Here is a 17,715-nt window from a genome sequence, read left to right as displayed (position 1 = left end):
ACTCAGCTAAAAACTTCAACTAAGAACAAGAAAAAGACTTTTATAGATTTCTTTCTTTTCTTTCCATATCTCTCCTGTATATGTGCCTACACGTGGGTCCGGGCAGGTAGTCCATCCTTTCTCAGACAATATGTGTTTTTGTTTTTTTTGTGTGTTTTTTTTTCTGTATAATTTCTGATGGCTAATCTAGCCGATTATGTTATACTGGATCACCGTGGTCTGAAAGAGACGCAGTAACAGATCAAACAAACGGGAAAAGTTTTCTTTTAAAATCAGTCTTTTTAGGTTAAAATGCAAAATATTCTTATTTACAGGTTCATGACGGCTTCACGTGTAAAGAAAAATCAATGACAACCTAGAAAATCAACGAAAATAGAAAGAAAATCCCTTCATTGTTCCGTTAGCTCTTCAAATAAGCTATTATTCAGATTACAGGGGTGGTTGTTCGTTTCCACCTTTTTAATAATAATAATAATAATAATAATAATAATAATAATAATAAAGGTCTAATTAGCATTGGAATGAAGGTCAAAGTGCCACCGACAAATGCAGTGTATCTGTTTTTTGAGAAAAACACTGAATACTGTAATTGGGTTCAAATAAATACATAACTTAGATGCTTTGATTCATATTGAAAAATAAATAAGTTATAAATAAAGTTCCTGCCCCCAAAGACACAAAGAAAAAGAAAAAAAACTTCCATACAGGCAGCGGGGGTCTCAGTCACAAAGGTCCGTCCGTCTGGGTTCATCGTGGATCAGTTTTCACCATTTAAAGGCCGAACAGTTTGTTTTAGTCTTAGTTTTCTTCGGGGTTTGTTTTTTTAAAACTCTTTCTGTCTTTGTTTCGTTTATTCTAACGAGTCCCAAGCTGCCAGGATCGGCGAAGGAAAAACCAAAAAAAAAATAATAATAATAAAAATAAGGAAAAATAATATCTGCAGGGGCCCGCTCACCGCTGCTGAGCTGGCCGGGGAAGCACGCCGCTCATAGGAGGCAGGGGAGGCGGAGGAGGTGGCGGCTCGCTGGCCCCCTGCAGGCCGTGGAGCAGGATCCGAGGAACCAGGGGTCTCTGCAGGGCCGGCGGGGGCGCCGATGGGCCTCTGTACAGATAGAGGGCAGCTCCGGGGTCCAGGTTGGACACCAGGCTCTGCGGGTAGAAGTACGGGGACGGGAACATCCTCTGCAGGGCGGAGTAGTTTCCAGCTTCGGCCAGAAGCTCGAGTCCTACCGCCGTCTGCCTCTTCCACTTTGTCCTGGAAGAGATAAAAGATGTTTTTAGGTTTTAGCTTCTTTTTTTTTAAGTGTGGAGCATATGTATATCTGAATACGTGTCTCGTGTTTGACACACCAAAATATCTCCCATCTGTTTACCTGGAATCCAATTAACATTCAAGTGAGGTTTTTTTTCTTTCTAAAATCACTAAAATCTCCAACCTGCCACATGTATTCACACCCAGCGATGTCTGTTAGGTTGCCAGTGTGCACTCCATGCAGGTGAATAATTCATACTAAAGATAATTGAGTAGATATAGTAGTTTGTTTGAATTATTAATATGCACACATGCAATGATACATTATTCATAGTCCAAAGTGTTGTTTTTATATTTATGTCATTTAGCTGCCTCAGAGACAGACTGCAGATAAATAAAGTTATCTGAACCCAAAAGTATTTTTATTTATTTTACATTTGTTTCCTGTGCAGCTTTGCTAATGTATTTGAAAAGCTGATATAGAAAATATATATTTTTGAGGTCAAGTGACACGTCTCCATTATGTGATGCCCTTTTAATTGTTTCTTAAGAGTATATAAAATACAAATATCCAGCACTAATCCACAGAAGTGCTGCCAGTCAGTAAGTGCTCCCGTAGATGTATACAAGTTAGAGCTGAAATTTTTATCTAATAAGAAGAAGAACAACAACAAAAAAATAAAAAAAATAATAAAGCAATTTGTCCCTCTACTTCAAACGTGAATGCTGTTTTTATGATTTGGGATCAGATGTCAGATATATTTAGTTATTCTAACATTTTATGGACCACACAATAAATCAATTAATAGAAAAAGGCAGGCTGATCACTAATCGAAGTTAATGGTTCGTTGTCGTCCCGCATTCACTCAGATATGAGGTGAAATCTTGCCACCTTCAGTTGGAAAACATGGCGTCCCGGGTCATGAGTCGGCCGTGAGAAACGAGATTAACCCCCACCCCCCTCCCTTTTAGAAAACAGCAGCGTCTTTACCTCCGGTTCTGGTACCAGGTCTTGACCTGCGTGTCGGTGAGGTTGAGGGAGGCCGCCAGCTCCATGCGGTCCTGGACGCTCAGGTACTTCTGCCGCTCGAAACTGCGCTCCAGTTGGGCCAGCTGGTGGTCTGTGAAGGCTGTCCGGGCCTTCCTGGGCTTCTTCAGCCGGACCTGAGGGCTGTCTCTGCTGCTTGAGATCTCTCTGTCTCCCTCCTCTTTCACTGGTTGACAGAAACAGAGTGAAACCAGAGTTAAGGCCTCTCCCACGGCACACAGTAGAAATTTTTTGCGTGCAGCCTCCACAAGAAGAGGGGGCTAATAAATCTGTGCACGACTGTCCTACAGGGCAAACAACTATCAGTAAACACAAACAGAATAAATGGTTTGCCCTGTTACGTTGCGCTTACCTAATGTAGGATTTGAAGACGAAAACCACAAAAATACAGAAAAATTAATTTGACTTTAAGGATTTGTCAACATTTTTCTGTTTTTTGTGTGTAAAAGAAGCAAAAACTTATTTTGGAAAATTTTGATTGGAAATAAAATACATATCTATATCTATACAGATATATACATATATACATATATGTTTGTGTGTGTGTGTGTGTGTGTGTGTGTGTGTGTGTGTGTGTATTAAGCCGAACTTTTGACCAGAAGGCCTTGTTTTGTTTTTAAAGTTTCATTTTTAAATGAACACAACACAAAATCACTTTCTGCGGGCTCCAAAGTGCACCGTTTAATCTGCAGATATAAAAAAATCAATTTTAAAAACATTTCTAATGTGAAAATATTTTATAATTTATTTTTTAACCAGCGATGAGTTGTATCTACGTTTTAGAAGAGCTGTCATTTTCGAGTGAAATCGCGCCACTGGAAACTGCGCCTATAGGCTTATAGAGCTGTTTGATTTGGCCTTAAATTGTTATGAAAAGCTATTCCAATATTCACCCTTCCAATTTGATATTTTCCTGTTAGCAGATCCACAGCCTTTGTTCTTTGTACACGTGGTGTCGTGTCAGGACGAGCATTGATATGTAGTCCTTATAGTTAATTCTCTGATAGTTAAAAAAATATAAAATAAAATAGAAGAAGAAGAGAAAGAAGAAGAAAACAATAGAAGCGAGTAAGGCGAGAGATCTTGGTACTTGAATAGTTGAGTCGTCTCAAGAAGCACAATAATCCGCCTAATTGAGCCACAAGGGAAAGGACGAGCTTTCAACCGCGACCGGAGAAACTTCACAGCACCGTGGACATGAGTGGAAATCAAGAGCTGGGCGGCCGGGCGCGGTTACAAATCTGATTAGCGCCGGGGACAAATTGCATCAAATCCCTGATATATTACAGAAGGCGGATTCGTGGAAATCAAAGTTACCGTGGCGGGAGCCGCGCGTGGGACCCGCGGCTTCTTCAATCAATCAGCGCGTCGCATCCACTCTGTGATGCACGTGAGCGCACGGGCGGAAAATGTTGAAGAAATCAGTGACTTTACGTTTAAATGAATAGCTTGCGAGAAAACATAATAATAATAATAATAATAATAATAATAATAATAATAATAATAATAATAATAATAATAATAATAATAATAATAATAGTTTGTAGGTGTATTAAGTGTGATTTTGTTTGTATTTCCTGTTGTAGCCCACAGCGGTGGAGTTCTTTCCAGGCACTGCTTCATTAAACTGTCAGTGGAGGTGGCACGTCTGTTATGGCTGACATGATTGGAAACAGAGAGGCCCTTGATGGCATTTATCTGGAGGCGACCCTGTCATCTCTACCATTCGTGCCTCACTGACATCAACAGATGCTTTACGGATATTCTGCTTAACGCAGAGCTTGAAGCGGACCCCGCGTGTTTGCGTGTACAGGCAGGCAGCCGTTTTTGTTTTGTCTTGTTTTTTATTTATAATAACTTGATAAAAGGCTCTGGTCTGTCACCATCCAGAGGTAACCAATCGCGACTCATTTCCACGTCGATATTTTGCTTATCGTTGGTCATCGTTCCGGTGACCTGCTACTAATCACATAAGAGCAGTATGTTTGTATGATCACCTGTGTCTGCATATTTTATTAGAAAATAGATGCCTCGATTTTTGTTTTTATAGTAAAAAGATTGATTATCATGAAATAATTTAAGACGTTAAAAACGGAACTTTTATTTTATTTTTAATCACCAGTCAACACTCCAAAATATCCAAATTAGCCTTTATTTTGAAAAGCTGATCTGTTGTTGTTCCAACTTTATGCTCTATATTCTTCCACATTACACTAGCTTACACATTTTGTGCCAGACCTTTACATGACCCTTTTACTTTATTTATGACTATCGTATGCGAAATAAAAAGCGAAGAACAATAAATCAAACATAAACATCAATCAAGATAAATAACTGAATAAAGAAATAAGTAAAGGTTTTAAAGTGTTAAAATATAGATTTGAAAAACTCATTCAGTGGAATTTTTAACTACCAAAAGTTTTTTTTTTGTTTTGTTTTTTTTGATGTTGTCTTGTTTGTGTGTCTGTTTGTGTGTTTGTTTGTTTGTTTGTTTGTTTTGAGCCAAATATGTATTATGACGTACAGCAGGCTTGCCTCCATTCTCCTCTGTAGAGTAGGCAGTCAGTGTGGCACCCTTACCTTTATATTCACTGTCTGACGATGAGTTGCTGTGGATTTTCTCCATAAAGTCGTCCGCGATCTTCGAGGCCAGCCTCCCCGCCTCCTGAGTCGGCTGTCCATTGCTGGAGTAAGGAGCGCAGGCAGCCAGAGGCTTACAGTCCGCGAGAATATCTCTGATGAGAAACGACGAGGTCACGGTCCTCTGCTGCGACCCAGCAGATATCTGCGCGTGTTGCAGGTGCGGTGGTAGGCCGACGCCGTGACCTTGCCTCTGGGCTACCTCATCCACGCACTCCCTCCTCGGCGACGGAGGCGACGAACAGCCGCTCTCCACGTCTGATCTGGGGCTGAACTCCAGAGGGGAGCGGCACTCTCCCACCAGACTGTCCCCTTTGGACACCGGACTCCCAGGCCTGTGGGACAGCAGAGAGTCGATGCCAAAACTGGACCCATTGGCGGACGCCTCCATTGTCTTGATGAGACCTCCTCAAACTGACATTTGGTATTCAGGACAAGTTTTTATTTTAGGGCAGAAGGGGTTGTTTTAGTCTCAGCTGATCCAGAATAGAAGTGACCCCTTTCCGGCATCAACACAAATATTTTTGGATATGCTACAAATGAAGATAATTCACCCGCTACTTCCAGTCCCCCCGCCCCCAGCCGGCTTGTCGTTATTTTTAGGCCAGATATTTCCACGCTAAGATGAGTTACACGAATGGTCCATGATTCCAATGTTCGTCTTTCGGAAAAGTCTAAAAAAATAAAAGAGAAAGAGAGCGCGTGAGAGTCGAAGGAGTCTCTCTGAAATCAACCGTAGGAGTCACAATCGATTCGTTTGGCTTCCTTCGGGATCAACTCCTTCTGTTTTGAGTTCAGAAGCCTCTCCGGGTAGATGAAGCGATCATTGCTGACATCTCACCTGCAGTACCCGAAAATACCCAGAAATACGGAGGATTTGTGGAGCAGCAGCCGCAGCTCAACGGCGTCTTCGGGAAAAAGCTGTTCAGCACCATGGACAGGGACAGCGTCAACCCCGAGATGGGACCGGGGGACAGTTTTCAGGGCAGCTGGTCATGAGGCTTTGCGGAAGACAGAGGCAAACTGCTCGCATTCCTTCAAGGGGGTCGGGCAAACCTTTAATAAATAAACAAATCTTTTAAAAAAGAAACCCAGTAGAGTGTGAGAGAGAAGCGTCCGAGAGCTGCTGCAGGAAAAGAGAGCAGCAAAAGAGGAAGAAGCGGAGGACGCAGGACGATGAGATGCGCAACGCAAAAGCAAAAATAAAAAAAAGCTACGATAAACTGGGTTAAACAGTCACATCTGGCAAGTAAATTGACGAGATGTGGTTGGGGTGGGAGGGAATCCCAAAAAATTGAACTTGAGGAAAAGTCAGGAGCTAGGTTTTAAGAGCGCCTCGTCCACGTGAGTCCCCTGTGACAAGCCTTCATTGGTTGAGGGGAGCTGGAAGTGGACCTCCCCACACGCCCACTCTCTCTCGCTCCCCCCCCCCCCCCCCCCCCCCTCTCTCTCTCTGCCTCCCACCCTGACTCCCCCATCCTGGCTCATCCTCACTTTGATAAAAGAGACACTGAATTCATCAGGAGACTCAGATCCAACTGTTTACAGGCAATTTTCACACTGTTTGCTTTCATTACATCATTGATGAGGCTTATAATGGGGTTATTATGTGGGGCGGCTCGCTGTTTTTCTTCTCGACTCCTTTTCTTTGACTGGATTTGTTTCCCACCTCCACAGATTCCATTTATACAGTTTTCTTCCCTTCAACGATTTAGTTTTTTTTTACTCTCACTAATTTTACTTTTAGTTAGTTTTTTTTATTTGTAGGATTTTCAGGTTTAACCTCGATTACAACGATTGGTGGGTTTTGACATTGCACTATTAGTCTAGAGCAATGCCAACATTATTATTATTATTATTATTATTATTATTATTATTATTATTATTATTATTAAGTTATTATTATAGTTATTAAAATTATTGTTTGCATTTTTATAAACACAGCCCTATTTATTTATTTATTCAATTCAATTCAAATCAATTGAAGTGGGCCTTTTTGTGTTTTTAAAATCTTATTTTATTTTATTTTTTTCATTTACCTTAAGTTGCAACTTTACAATCATCATATATATATATATATATATATATATATATATATATATATATATATATATATATATATATATATATATATATATATATAAACATACTAAAAGTTGCTTTTCTTTTCTTGGTCTCGCGGGTGAACAGTCATCATTTAGAGCATAATAATGATCTCATTGTCGCTGGTAATTATGCACAATATTCCGAGCAGCGTGACGCCAAAACTTCAAGTCGCCTCAAGTGCCATTGTGCGCACTTTTCACCTTAACACGCGTGAAATGCCATTGTGTGCGCGCCTTGAGCTCCATCCTGCACAACAGTTTGCCCCGTGCGACGGCCTCGACAGCCCCTAATAATCTAACTAACCCCCCTCCCATCATCACCGACACCCCACACCCCCCCTCCCCCCTCATCTTCCACCCCATGTGACCACCAGATTGGAGGCGCGCGTCGGTCTCAGACACCGGCAGGTTAGTGAATCCGCTCCCCGCTCCCATGGGGTCCCATCACGGCTGCAAGCTGTCACATATGAGGCGGGGACAACACAGATATAAGGCAACACACCCACCCTGACTTAGCTGTTTCTTTCTCCTCTGCTTGTGCATGAAAGGAGCAGTGGTTTGGTGCTTTCTCGATTTTTTTTTTTAACTTCCCCTCTTTATTCTTACCGTGCCATGCATCCACAGGCTCCAGCGATGTTGTTGTGAATTAATCATAAGGTGATTAAACCGACTTCTTCCTGCTTGGGATCATCATGTGGCCTTTAAAACTTAAAGAAGCTTTAATTATTCCTGTTTGTTTCTTTAAAAAACCCCAAAGTCCTCTTATGTTTAATTTAATTTGAGTTGCTCATTATTGTGTTTTTATTTTTTGGCCCATAATGTCGGGAAAAACACAATAATTACTTTTAAAATTAATATTTAGAAATGGAACCAAAGCTCCTTTAAAAAAAACAACAATAAATTTGTAGGTAATCAATGAATCAACAATTTAATTAATTAGTTAAAATAATAATGATAATAATAAAAACTGGGGGTAAAAAAATCAGTCCATATGTGTAAAAAATAATATGTATGTATATGTATGTATATATGTATGTATGAGTATATATATATATATATATATATATATATATATATATATATATATATATATATATATATAACCCGTTTGTAATTCTTAATTGTTTTAAATGTGACTTTAAAAATAATCATTAAAAAAATTACAAGTTTGCCAAAATTTTATGTTTGAGTGTCTTAATTAATTTAGATCAGTATAAAACTGGAAAAACACTGGAAACAGAAGATATTTTATGTCTCTTTTTTCCCCTCATTAAATCATTTTTGGATCAAACAAACCACTAATATCGACTACATGAGCATCTTGGTTTTAAAATTAAATGTGTTTTTGAGTTTAAATTTAACATTTTAGGCTGTTGGTTAAGTTTCTAAATCCTGGAGTATGTGTTTTTTGGCAGAAGACAGTGGAGATAGACTGTAACTGTAAGTGTGTGTGTGCTTGTGTGTGTAGTGTAGTGAAATGATTTGGCTCATGCTTCTGCTGGTTTTGAGCAAGTGTCCCTGTGGTCAAGTAGAGGGTTTTTTTTCCCTTCAGGAAGTGGTCAGAACTTGAGGGCCAGTGCAACTGTTAACCTGGTGTTGATACACAAACACACACACACACACACTTTCCCTTTTTCACGATCTTTTTCTGACACACGCACGCGCGCGCATACACGCACACACACACACACACACGCACACACACGCACACACACATACACTGACTTTGTAGGAGGATGTTATTGATCCATGTTAAAGGAAGGAAACGGGGATGTTTTCAGGAAATGGACACTGAATGATCAGTTGCTGCCTGTCTCCGCAGCACTCACCTGGTTTAATAATACTTTATAATTGACCCACATTAAACAGCCTTCCACTTAGAAAACAAAATTGGCACCCTTGGGCTATTTTTTGAAGTGTAGACTGTTTTTTCTCTGGCTGGAATGACAGCTGTACAGTTCAATTTAATTCAGATTATTCAAGGCCAGTATGGATGTAAATATTTTATGCTGATCAGTCTTTTGTGCAGAAGCTTCAGTGGGTTTACATAGAGCCTGAGACATGATAAACTGACACCAAGTGCAGTTTCATCATAATAGTCCATACTGACTTGTCAGTGTTAATAATCTATCTGCAGATATGTGCTTTATTTTAACCCCCCACCCCCATTGTGCATTACTAGATTCCTGTCCATAAGCTTTACTACTAATAATGCCTGCTGGGCCTTCTCAGCTTTCCATGCTTTTGCAAGGAGGAGGAAAAAGAGGAAACATTGTGCTACATTTTATTTACTCGCTCAATTGAGCAGACGTGTTAAATATGTATCTAGATATGTTTTGTAAAAACGTGTGTCGCCTTTGAATAAACTTTGGCATCTCTATCGTTTCGGAACATCGAGTAAAGCGCGTCTTTCGAGGAGGATGTATGTAAAAAGATGACTCCTTTAAACAAACAAACAGTGTTTAAAAAAAGAGGGGAGGAGGGAAAAAAGGAAACAAAAAAAAGCTTGCTCCGGTGCTGGTGCTGCACCTCGGACCAGTCAGGGATGCAAATGATGCACCTTAACGGCATCAGGTACTGGAGTTGACAGAAAATAATGAGAACCCGCTGAATCTTTTATAAGGTTAACACTCACATTTCCCAGTCAGCTGTCACACAAGAAAGAATTTAGCACATGCATGCGGGCAAAATAAACCTTCATCGTCTCATTAATGCTGACAGGGCCCTGGACCGGCAGCTCCCAGCGCCTGCACCGCCACCACCTTCGTTTTGTGTCTGTAATTTGCAGCGGAGACAGACCTCCTTCTCCTGGAGAGAAAGAGAAAGGTAGGAGGAGGGAGATATTACGGAGGAGAGTGAGAGGGAAAGAGGGGAATGGTAGGGGATCGAGTGCAGAAGAAAAGAGGGAGGGAAGGTGGGCCGGGGGGGGGGGGGGGGGGGGGTGAGAGGAAAGATGGCTAGCGCGCCAGGAGTCTGATTCTCCCCTAATTGGAAGCATTGGGCATTGTCAACGGAGGATTTTCAGCTGCTCACTGACAGGTAGAGCCGTCAGAATGATAGCCCACTTGTCAGCGCAAAAGACCAATAAAAACAAACCACTTTTGATTTAATTGGAGGCCTAACCATGGTGTGTGTGTGTGTGTGTGTGTGTGTGTGTGTGTGTGTGTGTGTGTGTGGTATAGTGCATGTGTGCATGTGTTGCCTGCAGGGCTGGGGCCATGGGGAGGTGGGTGGAGTTGAAAGGATGAGTGGGGGCATTTGTGTGTGAAGGAAATCATCACTCTAGCCATCAATGTGCTGCTCGCCCTTCCTCCATCTTTGCCACCTCTCCTCGTCCTCCCTCTCATCCTGACTCACTCTCTGGGGGCAAGTGGTCACCGGGTGCCTGTGGTGAGAGGGTATCAGAAGAGGAAGGGTTTTGATTCTGTCCCAGGAGGGCTTCCTGAGCAGCAAAATCAGAGCCACAAAAAAAAAAAAAAAACAGTTTCTCCTCCTCCTTCATCCTTCTCAGTTTCTCTTCATCTTCTTCGTCCATCAATAGACTTGAGTTCAATACAGGATGAGCAGTGTTTGACATTTCTTCTGCTATACTCTGTCGAATGAGACTCACACAACTAGAGGAAACCATCATAAACTTTCCTTCTCCCGTGAAAGCAAATGTCACAGACATCCGTGACAGCTTAATGTCCACGATGCTGACGTGGCATGTTCAGCAAACACCAGGTCACGCGTCTACTTGTTTGCACAATTTTAGCCATTTTTCTTTTTTTCTTCAAGCAAAGTAATGACCTTAATTTGTTGGTAATCATCAAATTTTGCTAATTCATTATCAAAGTGGCTAAGTGAAGCACTCCTTTCTTGGCAGTTTTGAGTGGAGAAGTTTGTTTAGCAGAGAAATGTGGTAAAAAAAAGGAGATGTTGTCTTCGTGGTATGTTTAAGTTAAAGTACATCCAAATGTGATTACATGACCATTTAATACAATTTCAGTATGTTGTGTTTCTCATTAGCATCACACCATTGCACTATTGATCGTTATAATAATTAGGATGCCTCATTTGGATCTATTAGCTTTCATCATTGCATGTTCATGCATCTGACTATGCAGCTTACCCTCCCGTCCTGCTCCGTAGGCTCGGTGTGCATGCCTCTTGCAGCCAGTGTTTTATTATTCCTGACAGAGTTCAATGAACACATCTGGTCAGAGGATAAGAGGCGATGGAGGGATGTTGCCAAGAGGCAGAGAGGTGAGTGAGGAGCCAATGAAGAGGGGTTTGGGGAGGTGGAGGACGAGGGCCTACGACCATTCATCATAGCTGTCCCTCATGAGCAATGCCAGCTCTTTCAGGCAAGGGCCAACTTTCCCCAGCCTTTGACCCAGAGAGAGGACCTAAACCATGACGCATAAGTTTAAGGAGCTCTGTCCTTTAGTGCTTTTGTTGATATTTTGTTTTAATCACCGCTTTAGTTGGTTGTTAATCCTCCCAGGTGTTTGTGTTTGATAGCGATGAGTCATAAATAACAGGGCAGACAGATTTCTAAGCGTCAACAACAGCAAAAGCAGAATTATGAGGATGTTGTTACAGAACCATAAAATGTTACTGGGAGGAGGAGATGCAGGCAGATGGTTGGGTCATCAAAGTGTATCTGAACACACTTTGTTTCACGTTATCTTTTAACAGTAAGTTTCAGATTCTCTAAATTTCTTTCAACCACAATCCTGCATTCTTGTAAGTGATAACTGTAACTCATAAAAAAAGATTTTCCACTAAGCCAGACTAGGTATTTTTTGTGCAAAAGCAGTAATCTGATTACTTCTTTTCAATAATTTGTGGCGTAAATGATGAGAATGTGTAGAAGGAGTTGGCTTTTTGATGATACACAACATGACAGTAGCAAACCAAATACAGTGCAGGCAATGACTTTGTATTAAGCAATCTTATTGGATGTAAAATCTTGTCAAAACAAATCTTTTTAGACCAAAATGTCCAATATGCCAGAGAAAAAGAAACAAAGATAATCAACTTAATGAGCATGGGCTGAAAAATACACCCAACACTGATGTGTCAAAAACTGTAGTTCTTCAAGTGGCTGGCTCCAATAGCATGTTAAAATGCCTAACTTTATGTTTATTAAGATTTTTGATATAAGGGAGAAAAAACAATCAGACAACACAACAGCAAGGGCAAAAACACACAAATAAGGTAAAAGGTTACACAGCAGCAACAAAAACACTACTTCAACACTGGCAATAAACAGAAGTAGAACACTAGGGTGGTAGACTGAGTTATTTGTGATTGATCAAAGAGAACTTTGTTTTAATACATGATCTAAAAAAGGTTGCCACACATTACTAACTTACTAAGTTTGTCCTCTAATGTACACCTAATCCTCTCCATGTGCAGTAGAGGAGTCAGTTCTGTTTGCCACATTTTGAATTGAGGTACAGTGTCAGACTTCCAGAGAGTCAAGATCATTTTCTTAGCAATACCATTCCGAACAAAACTGTAGTTTGTGCAGCAGGGCTGAGGTGTAAAAGGGAAGAGGAAGATCCAAACAATGCAGTTATTGGGTCCAGCTCTAATGTGCAATTGTACATATCAGAAAAACATTTAAAGATGTCCAGCTAATAGTTGTACAATTTGGGGCATGTCCAAAATAAGAAGAAAAGGCATAACTTTATAGCAGAAATAAGCATGTTTACAGCCTGATATTTTTTTTTAAAAAGTCTTAATATTCTTACAAATTCTGAAGCTATATTAAGGCTTATTGTTATGCAATACTCAGGAGTTAGTGAGGGTGAAAATGTTATGCGAATTTCAGGCACCAAACTGGAATTTTCAACTTTGTGTTGTTAGTAAACTGCAAAAAAAATTAAAATAAACCTTTCTAAGAAATCTGTGCTCCAATTTTAGTCATTAGAGTCTCTCTTGCGCTCTCTCTTTTAAAAATAAAATAAAATTCTATGTTACTTACCCAGACCATCTGCCCCTTGCTAACCAAGCTTGCTAACATCTGCGTTAGCACTACACCTACTTGCTTAAAATGGTCATTTCTTGTAATTCACTTCATGGTGCTCATTTATACACAAACTTTGGATCTAATGTTATCTCTATTTCATGTTGTTCCTTATTAGCCGACATGCAGCCAGTTCTGCCTACATTTGATTTGTAAGCCTCCGTAGCTGTTTTTAAACAGCAAATACCGTCTAAGTGTAGACACAGCCGGTCTACACTTTTTGTTCCTGTGCTTGGCAGAAAAAAATCAAGTCACTCAAAGTAGAGATTAGTAACAAATCTAATGTATTATTTAATGTACATCCTAAAACAATTAATTGAAAATAGGTTTTCACTAAGCAATGACAAATATTATTTAAACACCTTTCTTTTCTATTTTGACAGAATCACCTGTAACACTTCCCAAACTAGTGCAATAATAATTATCCCCCCTATTTTTTGCCCATTAAGTGCAAAGCTCAAGAAGTTCCATACAAAGTTTTAAAAATGCTCATGTAAATTTGCCGGAGCCTGAGGCGATGTCTTCAAATAGCTTGTTTTGTTCAAAAAGTGCACATTTACATTGATCTAACGCAGAGAAAAGCAGGAAAGTTTCACTTCTGTGCAAGTGGAACCAGGGATTAGTGCATTCCAGCAGCCAAACATGTGCCAGTAGTAGTCAGAGAGGCTGGTTTTCCACATGTATTTGTGTCATAGTTCAATGTTAATCTGTCGTGTAGTCTCCTTCTGAGTGATGGTATATTGGTGGGTTCACATTGGGCAGGGGGTCTCCTGCAGCTGCCACAGGGAGACACACACAAGCTGGTGGAGAGCCGGTGGAGACATTCGGCTCCAGCTACTGCACCTTCAGGAGAGGCAGAAGGTCCAGGTTCACACCCCTACCCCCTGTCCCGCCAGGGAACACACAGGCGGGTCGGGCCCTTGGCCTTTTCCCTCCGTGTGGGGAAATGGGGGCGCTGAAGAGGCCGTGCTTCATCCATGAATCACATCATGATTGTCACTCAGGACAAGCCCCTCCACAGAGAGACACACACAAATGAGCATATGCACAAGTAATTAAAACCCAGTGCTTGACAAGATGCTGTAGAAACCTGTTAAAGTACCTGATGTGCTTCACCAGGAGATGGATTACGTTGGGTCCTGCAAACTATTTTAGTTATTTCATCATTATCTTGTAATGTCAGAGAAGTTCGAACATTCCTATTATGGCTTTCCAGAGACCTACGTAATCATTTTGTCCCAACAACGGTCCTAACCACCAAAAAGTATTCTTATTCTGTCTTATTAGATGTTGTTGTTTTTGGCCTTACATTGTTTTATATTTATTAGTAGTTTTAGGACATCTTTGGTAAGTTAATTAACATGTCTTGTAGATGGTCTGAGGAGCACTTTGATGTGGTCATATAGCTTTAAATTGGAAGACGAATTGTATACTCTAAAGAAACTGTGTTATCTTCTATTGCTCAGTCTTTAATCAACAAGCTGTTTCCAGTATGTTAAATAAACATTATTTAATACATAATGAGAAAACATATAAGTATTTTAGAAGATTTTCCAAGAGAAAAACCCTCAGAAGTACAGAAGAACTTCTCAGTTTTTCCAACTTAAAATTAGTTTTATGAAAAATGATGAAAAATTCACTTTTAACTTTGCTGGCAAATTAATTACCGTACACTTACAAAATTTGCGCGCATCTCTAACTGTGCAAATTCAACCAGATAGCTGTTCCCACTGGAATATTAACATTATGTCAATACTTCATTTTTTGAATATCACAGTTGTCATCAATGCTCTTATACCATGACAGCACATCTAATTAGCCTAGCTTACATTTTAATTCCATGACTACAAACTCAAACTCAAATACTTTTTTCATACTAACTAACCAGAAGTTACTAAAAAAATGTCAGACTCTCTTCTACTTTTGCACACACACACACACACACACACACACACACACACACACACACACACACACACACACACACACACACACACACACAAGGTGGATCACTGTGGGGGGTCTCCAGCTCTCTGTCCTGTCCTTAAACTCCCTGCTTCCTAATTTGGCCAATATGCAGGTAATATGTGGGGTCGCAACATCTCAATTATCACACCTCCTGTCAGCGACTCCCAATTCTCCACTCGCCACTACCTTCCCCTCCAACATGCCTCCAACCCCCACCCTCACCCCTCCCGCCGTCACTTTTATTGCTTCATTAGTATGCTCCACATGCTCCGCCGCACACCCACACTCCGCGAGCCTTCAAACCCTAACAACTTTTGGCACATCAGCACGTGATGAGGGGATGATGAGGGACTCTTTCTACTAAAAGCCCACCTGCCTGGCGCAGTGGACCATTTTTTATTTTTTCTGAGCGCGCGGCCAACCTGGGGATGCAGAAAGTAAGGGAAACAGTTGTGCAAATGAGTGTGAGGCTATTTCCAGGCATCACATCTGAAAAGTCATAGCAGATGAAATGATTGGACTAGAGGTATGGGCTTTATTTTAAGTTTTTTCAGTACTTGTGGCAATATAATGACTAAGTTTTAGTGCCACAGACTGAGAACATTTTTTTAAATTTGAATATTTAATTCTGTGTCATCATATAGCATCTATTCGACCAAACAAATGAAAGTCAGTGTGGAATCAGATGGTTTTTTTTATAATCTTAGAGCTACTAATAAAATTAAAAGAACAGTGATAAGGAAGGTGGATGATGTCTTTGCGCAGTCATCTATTGAAGACCTTTACCTGAGTAAAACAAGTAAAAGGAGTAAACAAGAATGAGACCAATCATCCAGTGTCCTCTTCCTATACTTGACAGGTTTGATGGCTGATGCTACAGACGTATTGGGAAAAAATACTGAAGTTGGATGCACCTGCCACAGTTCACACCATACATGGATCACTCATCCCTTCCCCGCTCCCATGTGCACCTGCCCTCCTGCAGGGATGCCTGATTTCTGCGTAAAATACCTGTTGGGATGCATGCAAGCATGCTATATTTCCTGTCACAAACATCCATCCCACAGCTAAGCAGGTTTGTCCAAGGTGTGCTTAGAAAGCATGCGCGCACATCCAGGTCGGGCGAATGTGTGTGCGTGCGTGAGTTGGGGGCCGCTCGGTGCTGAGAATAAGACCCCAGAAAATGCTCATTAGAGTTGACCTTGGCACTTGGAGCGAGTGTTTGATGGATCGGGTACAGGGCCAAACAAGCCCCTAGGGAGCCATGATCTTATCTCTTATTGTACACACACACCTCCCCCTCTGCTGACCCTACTCCACCCCTTCCCTGCTCACTCACACTCCTCTACTCTACACGCATCACAAGCAGAATAAATCTGTGTCTGACACTACAGGAAAAAAGAGAGAGAGAAAAAGAGGGAGGAGGGGATGGGGGGGCAAGAGGCCTTGCGGGAGTAAAGGAGAGAAAGAGAGGGAAGGCAATGCTTGAAGAAAGGTGGGGGGAGGGAGGGTGACAGGAGGAAAGAAAAAACACACAGAAGGCCGAGGAAAAACCAATAGCTCACTGAGGTGTCATTACCTACATAAGTCAGGTCTGTATGTGTGCTTTTAAAAAAATGAAAAAAAAAATGTCTGAAGCTCATGGCCTGTTAAAGGGAAACTGAAGAAATTGGCTGAGTGGGGGAGGAAGGAGGGAGAAAGGGGTGAGGATCAGTAGATGATGAGTCTGGGATGAAAGACGAGCCTCTCAGGTGTCTCTGTCTTCATGGTTTCTTCTCTTCCTCTTACTTGTCCTTCTTTTCAATAACACACACACACACACACACACACACACACACAGACACATGCTCACACAGACAGGTAGACAAACACACACATTCACAGTCTTGCCACCGCAGCCCTCATGTCTACCCACTACGCTCCCAACCGGGGGGACACACCAAACACACAAAGAGACATGAGGCAACATCCACCTCCAGGATAGCAAAGTTTCTCCCCCACCACCCAGCATCCCCATATTCACAGGGGTGGCATCACAGGCTTGTGGGCTCTTTGTGTTCTCTTCTTCTGCTGCAGCGCTACGGGGAGAAAGTGACACTCTGAAGTCTTAATTGAGGTTTACCTGCTGTTTTTTTCCTCAGTGTTGTTGTGCGTTAAAGTGTGGTTAAACTTTATAATCAAGCCTACAGGGTTTACGGTGTGAAGCGCTGAAAGCGAGGAGCGTGTGATGACATTACAAACACAGTTGTTTACTGGGCTGCTAGCAGCTGCTGCAGCTAGCTCGCTCACCTGCACCTACAACAACAACAAAACTCTGCCACACTCTCACTGTCAGTCAACATCCCTCTAAACAAACCGCTGAGTGTTCCCAGAAAAGGAATTCGAGTAGAATGCAACTATTTACTGAATCTTTGGGAATGCTTGAATGGCTCCCTCTCTTTTCACTTTGCACTTGGTCCCCCCAATTGCTGTCTGTCAGTCTGTCTTTGCAAGATCTGGAAGGGACTGAGAGACTGATGTCTCAGCTCCTCCAGGATCCCACCAGGAACGCCTTTTGACAGTTGCAGGAGCAGCAGGATACAGCGCAAAGATGTTGCTGTAATTGCACCTGGTTGCGTCATGAAAAAGTAATAATTTGCTGTCAAGGACGTCAAGGTGTCAGCGTTCGGCAGGCGTTGATAAGGTA

General features: G+C 41.4%; 1 protein-coding gene across 3 annotated transcripts in view; it reads right to left on the bottom strand.

Annotated features, from left to right (window-relative positions):
- Nucleotides 1-455: 455 nt before the first annotated feature.
- The window catches only part of barhl1b (BarH-like homeobox 1b), a 40,663-nt gene continuing 23,403 nt past the window's right edge, over nucleotides 456-17,715 (bottom strand). For 2 of the 3 annotated variants that reach the window (XM_082542851.1, XM_082542852.1), the window contains 3 exons: nucleotides 4,881-5,275; nucleotides 2,244-2,466; nucleotides 456-1,255 (listed from right to left, as the gene is read on the bottom strand). In XM_082542851.1, the coding sequence (XP_082398977.1) occupies nucleotides 952-1,255; nucleotides 2,244-2,466; nucleotides 4,881-5,275 (922 nt within the window). In that variant the 3' untranslated portion in view covers nucleotides 456-951. Of the gene's footprint in view, nucleotides 1,256-2,243; nucleotides 2,467-4,880; nucleotides 6,013-17,715 lie in introns of those variants that run through there. The other variant, XM_082542853.1, reaches the window with a different exon arrangement.

This window comes from Aulonocara stuartgranti (genome assembly GCF_965226115.1).
Source record: "Aulonocara stuartgranti genome assembly, chromosome: 7".
NCBI classification, from domain to species: Eukaryota; Metazoa; Chordata; class Actinopteri; order Cichliformes; family Cichlidae; genus Aulonocara; species Aulonocara stuartgranti.
Note: the sequence above shows the minus strand (reverse complement) of the source record. Positions and strands in the feature narration are given on the sequence as shown.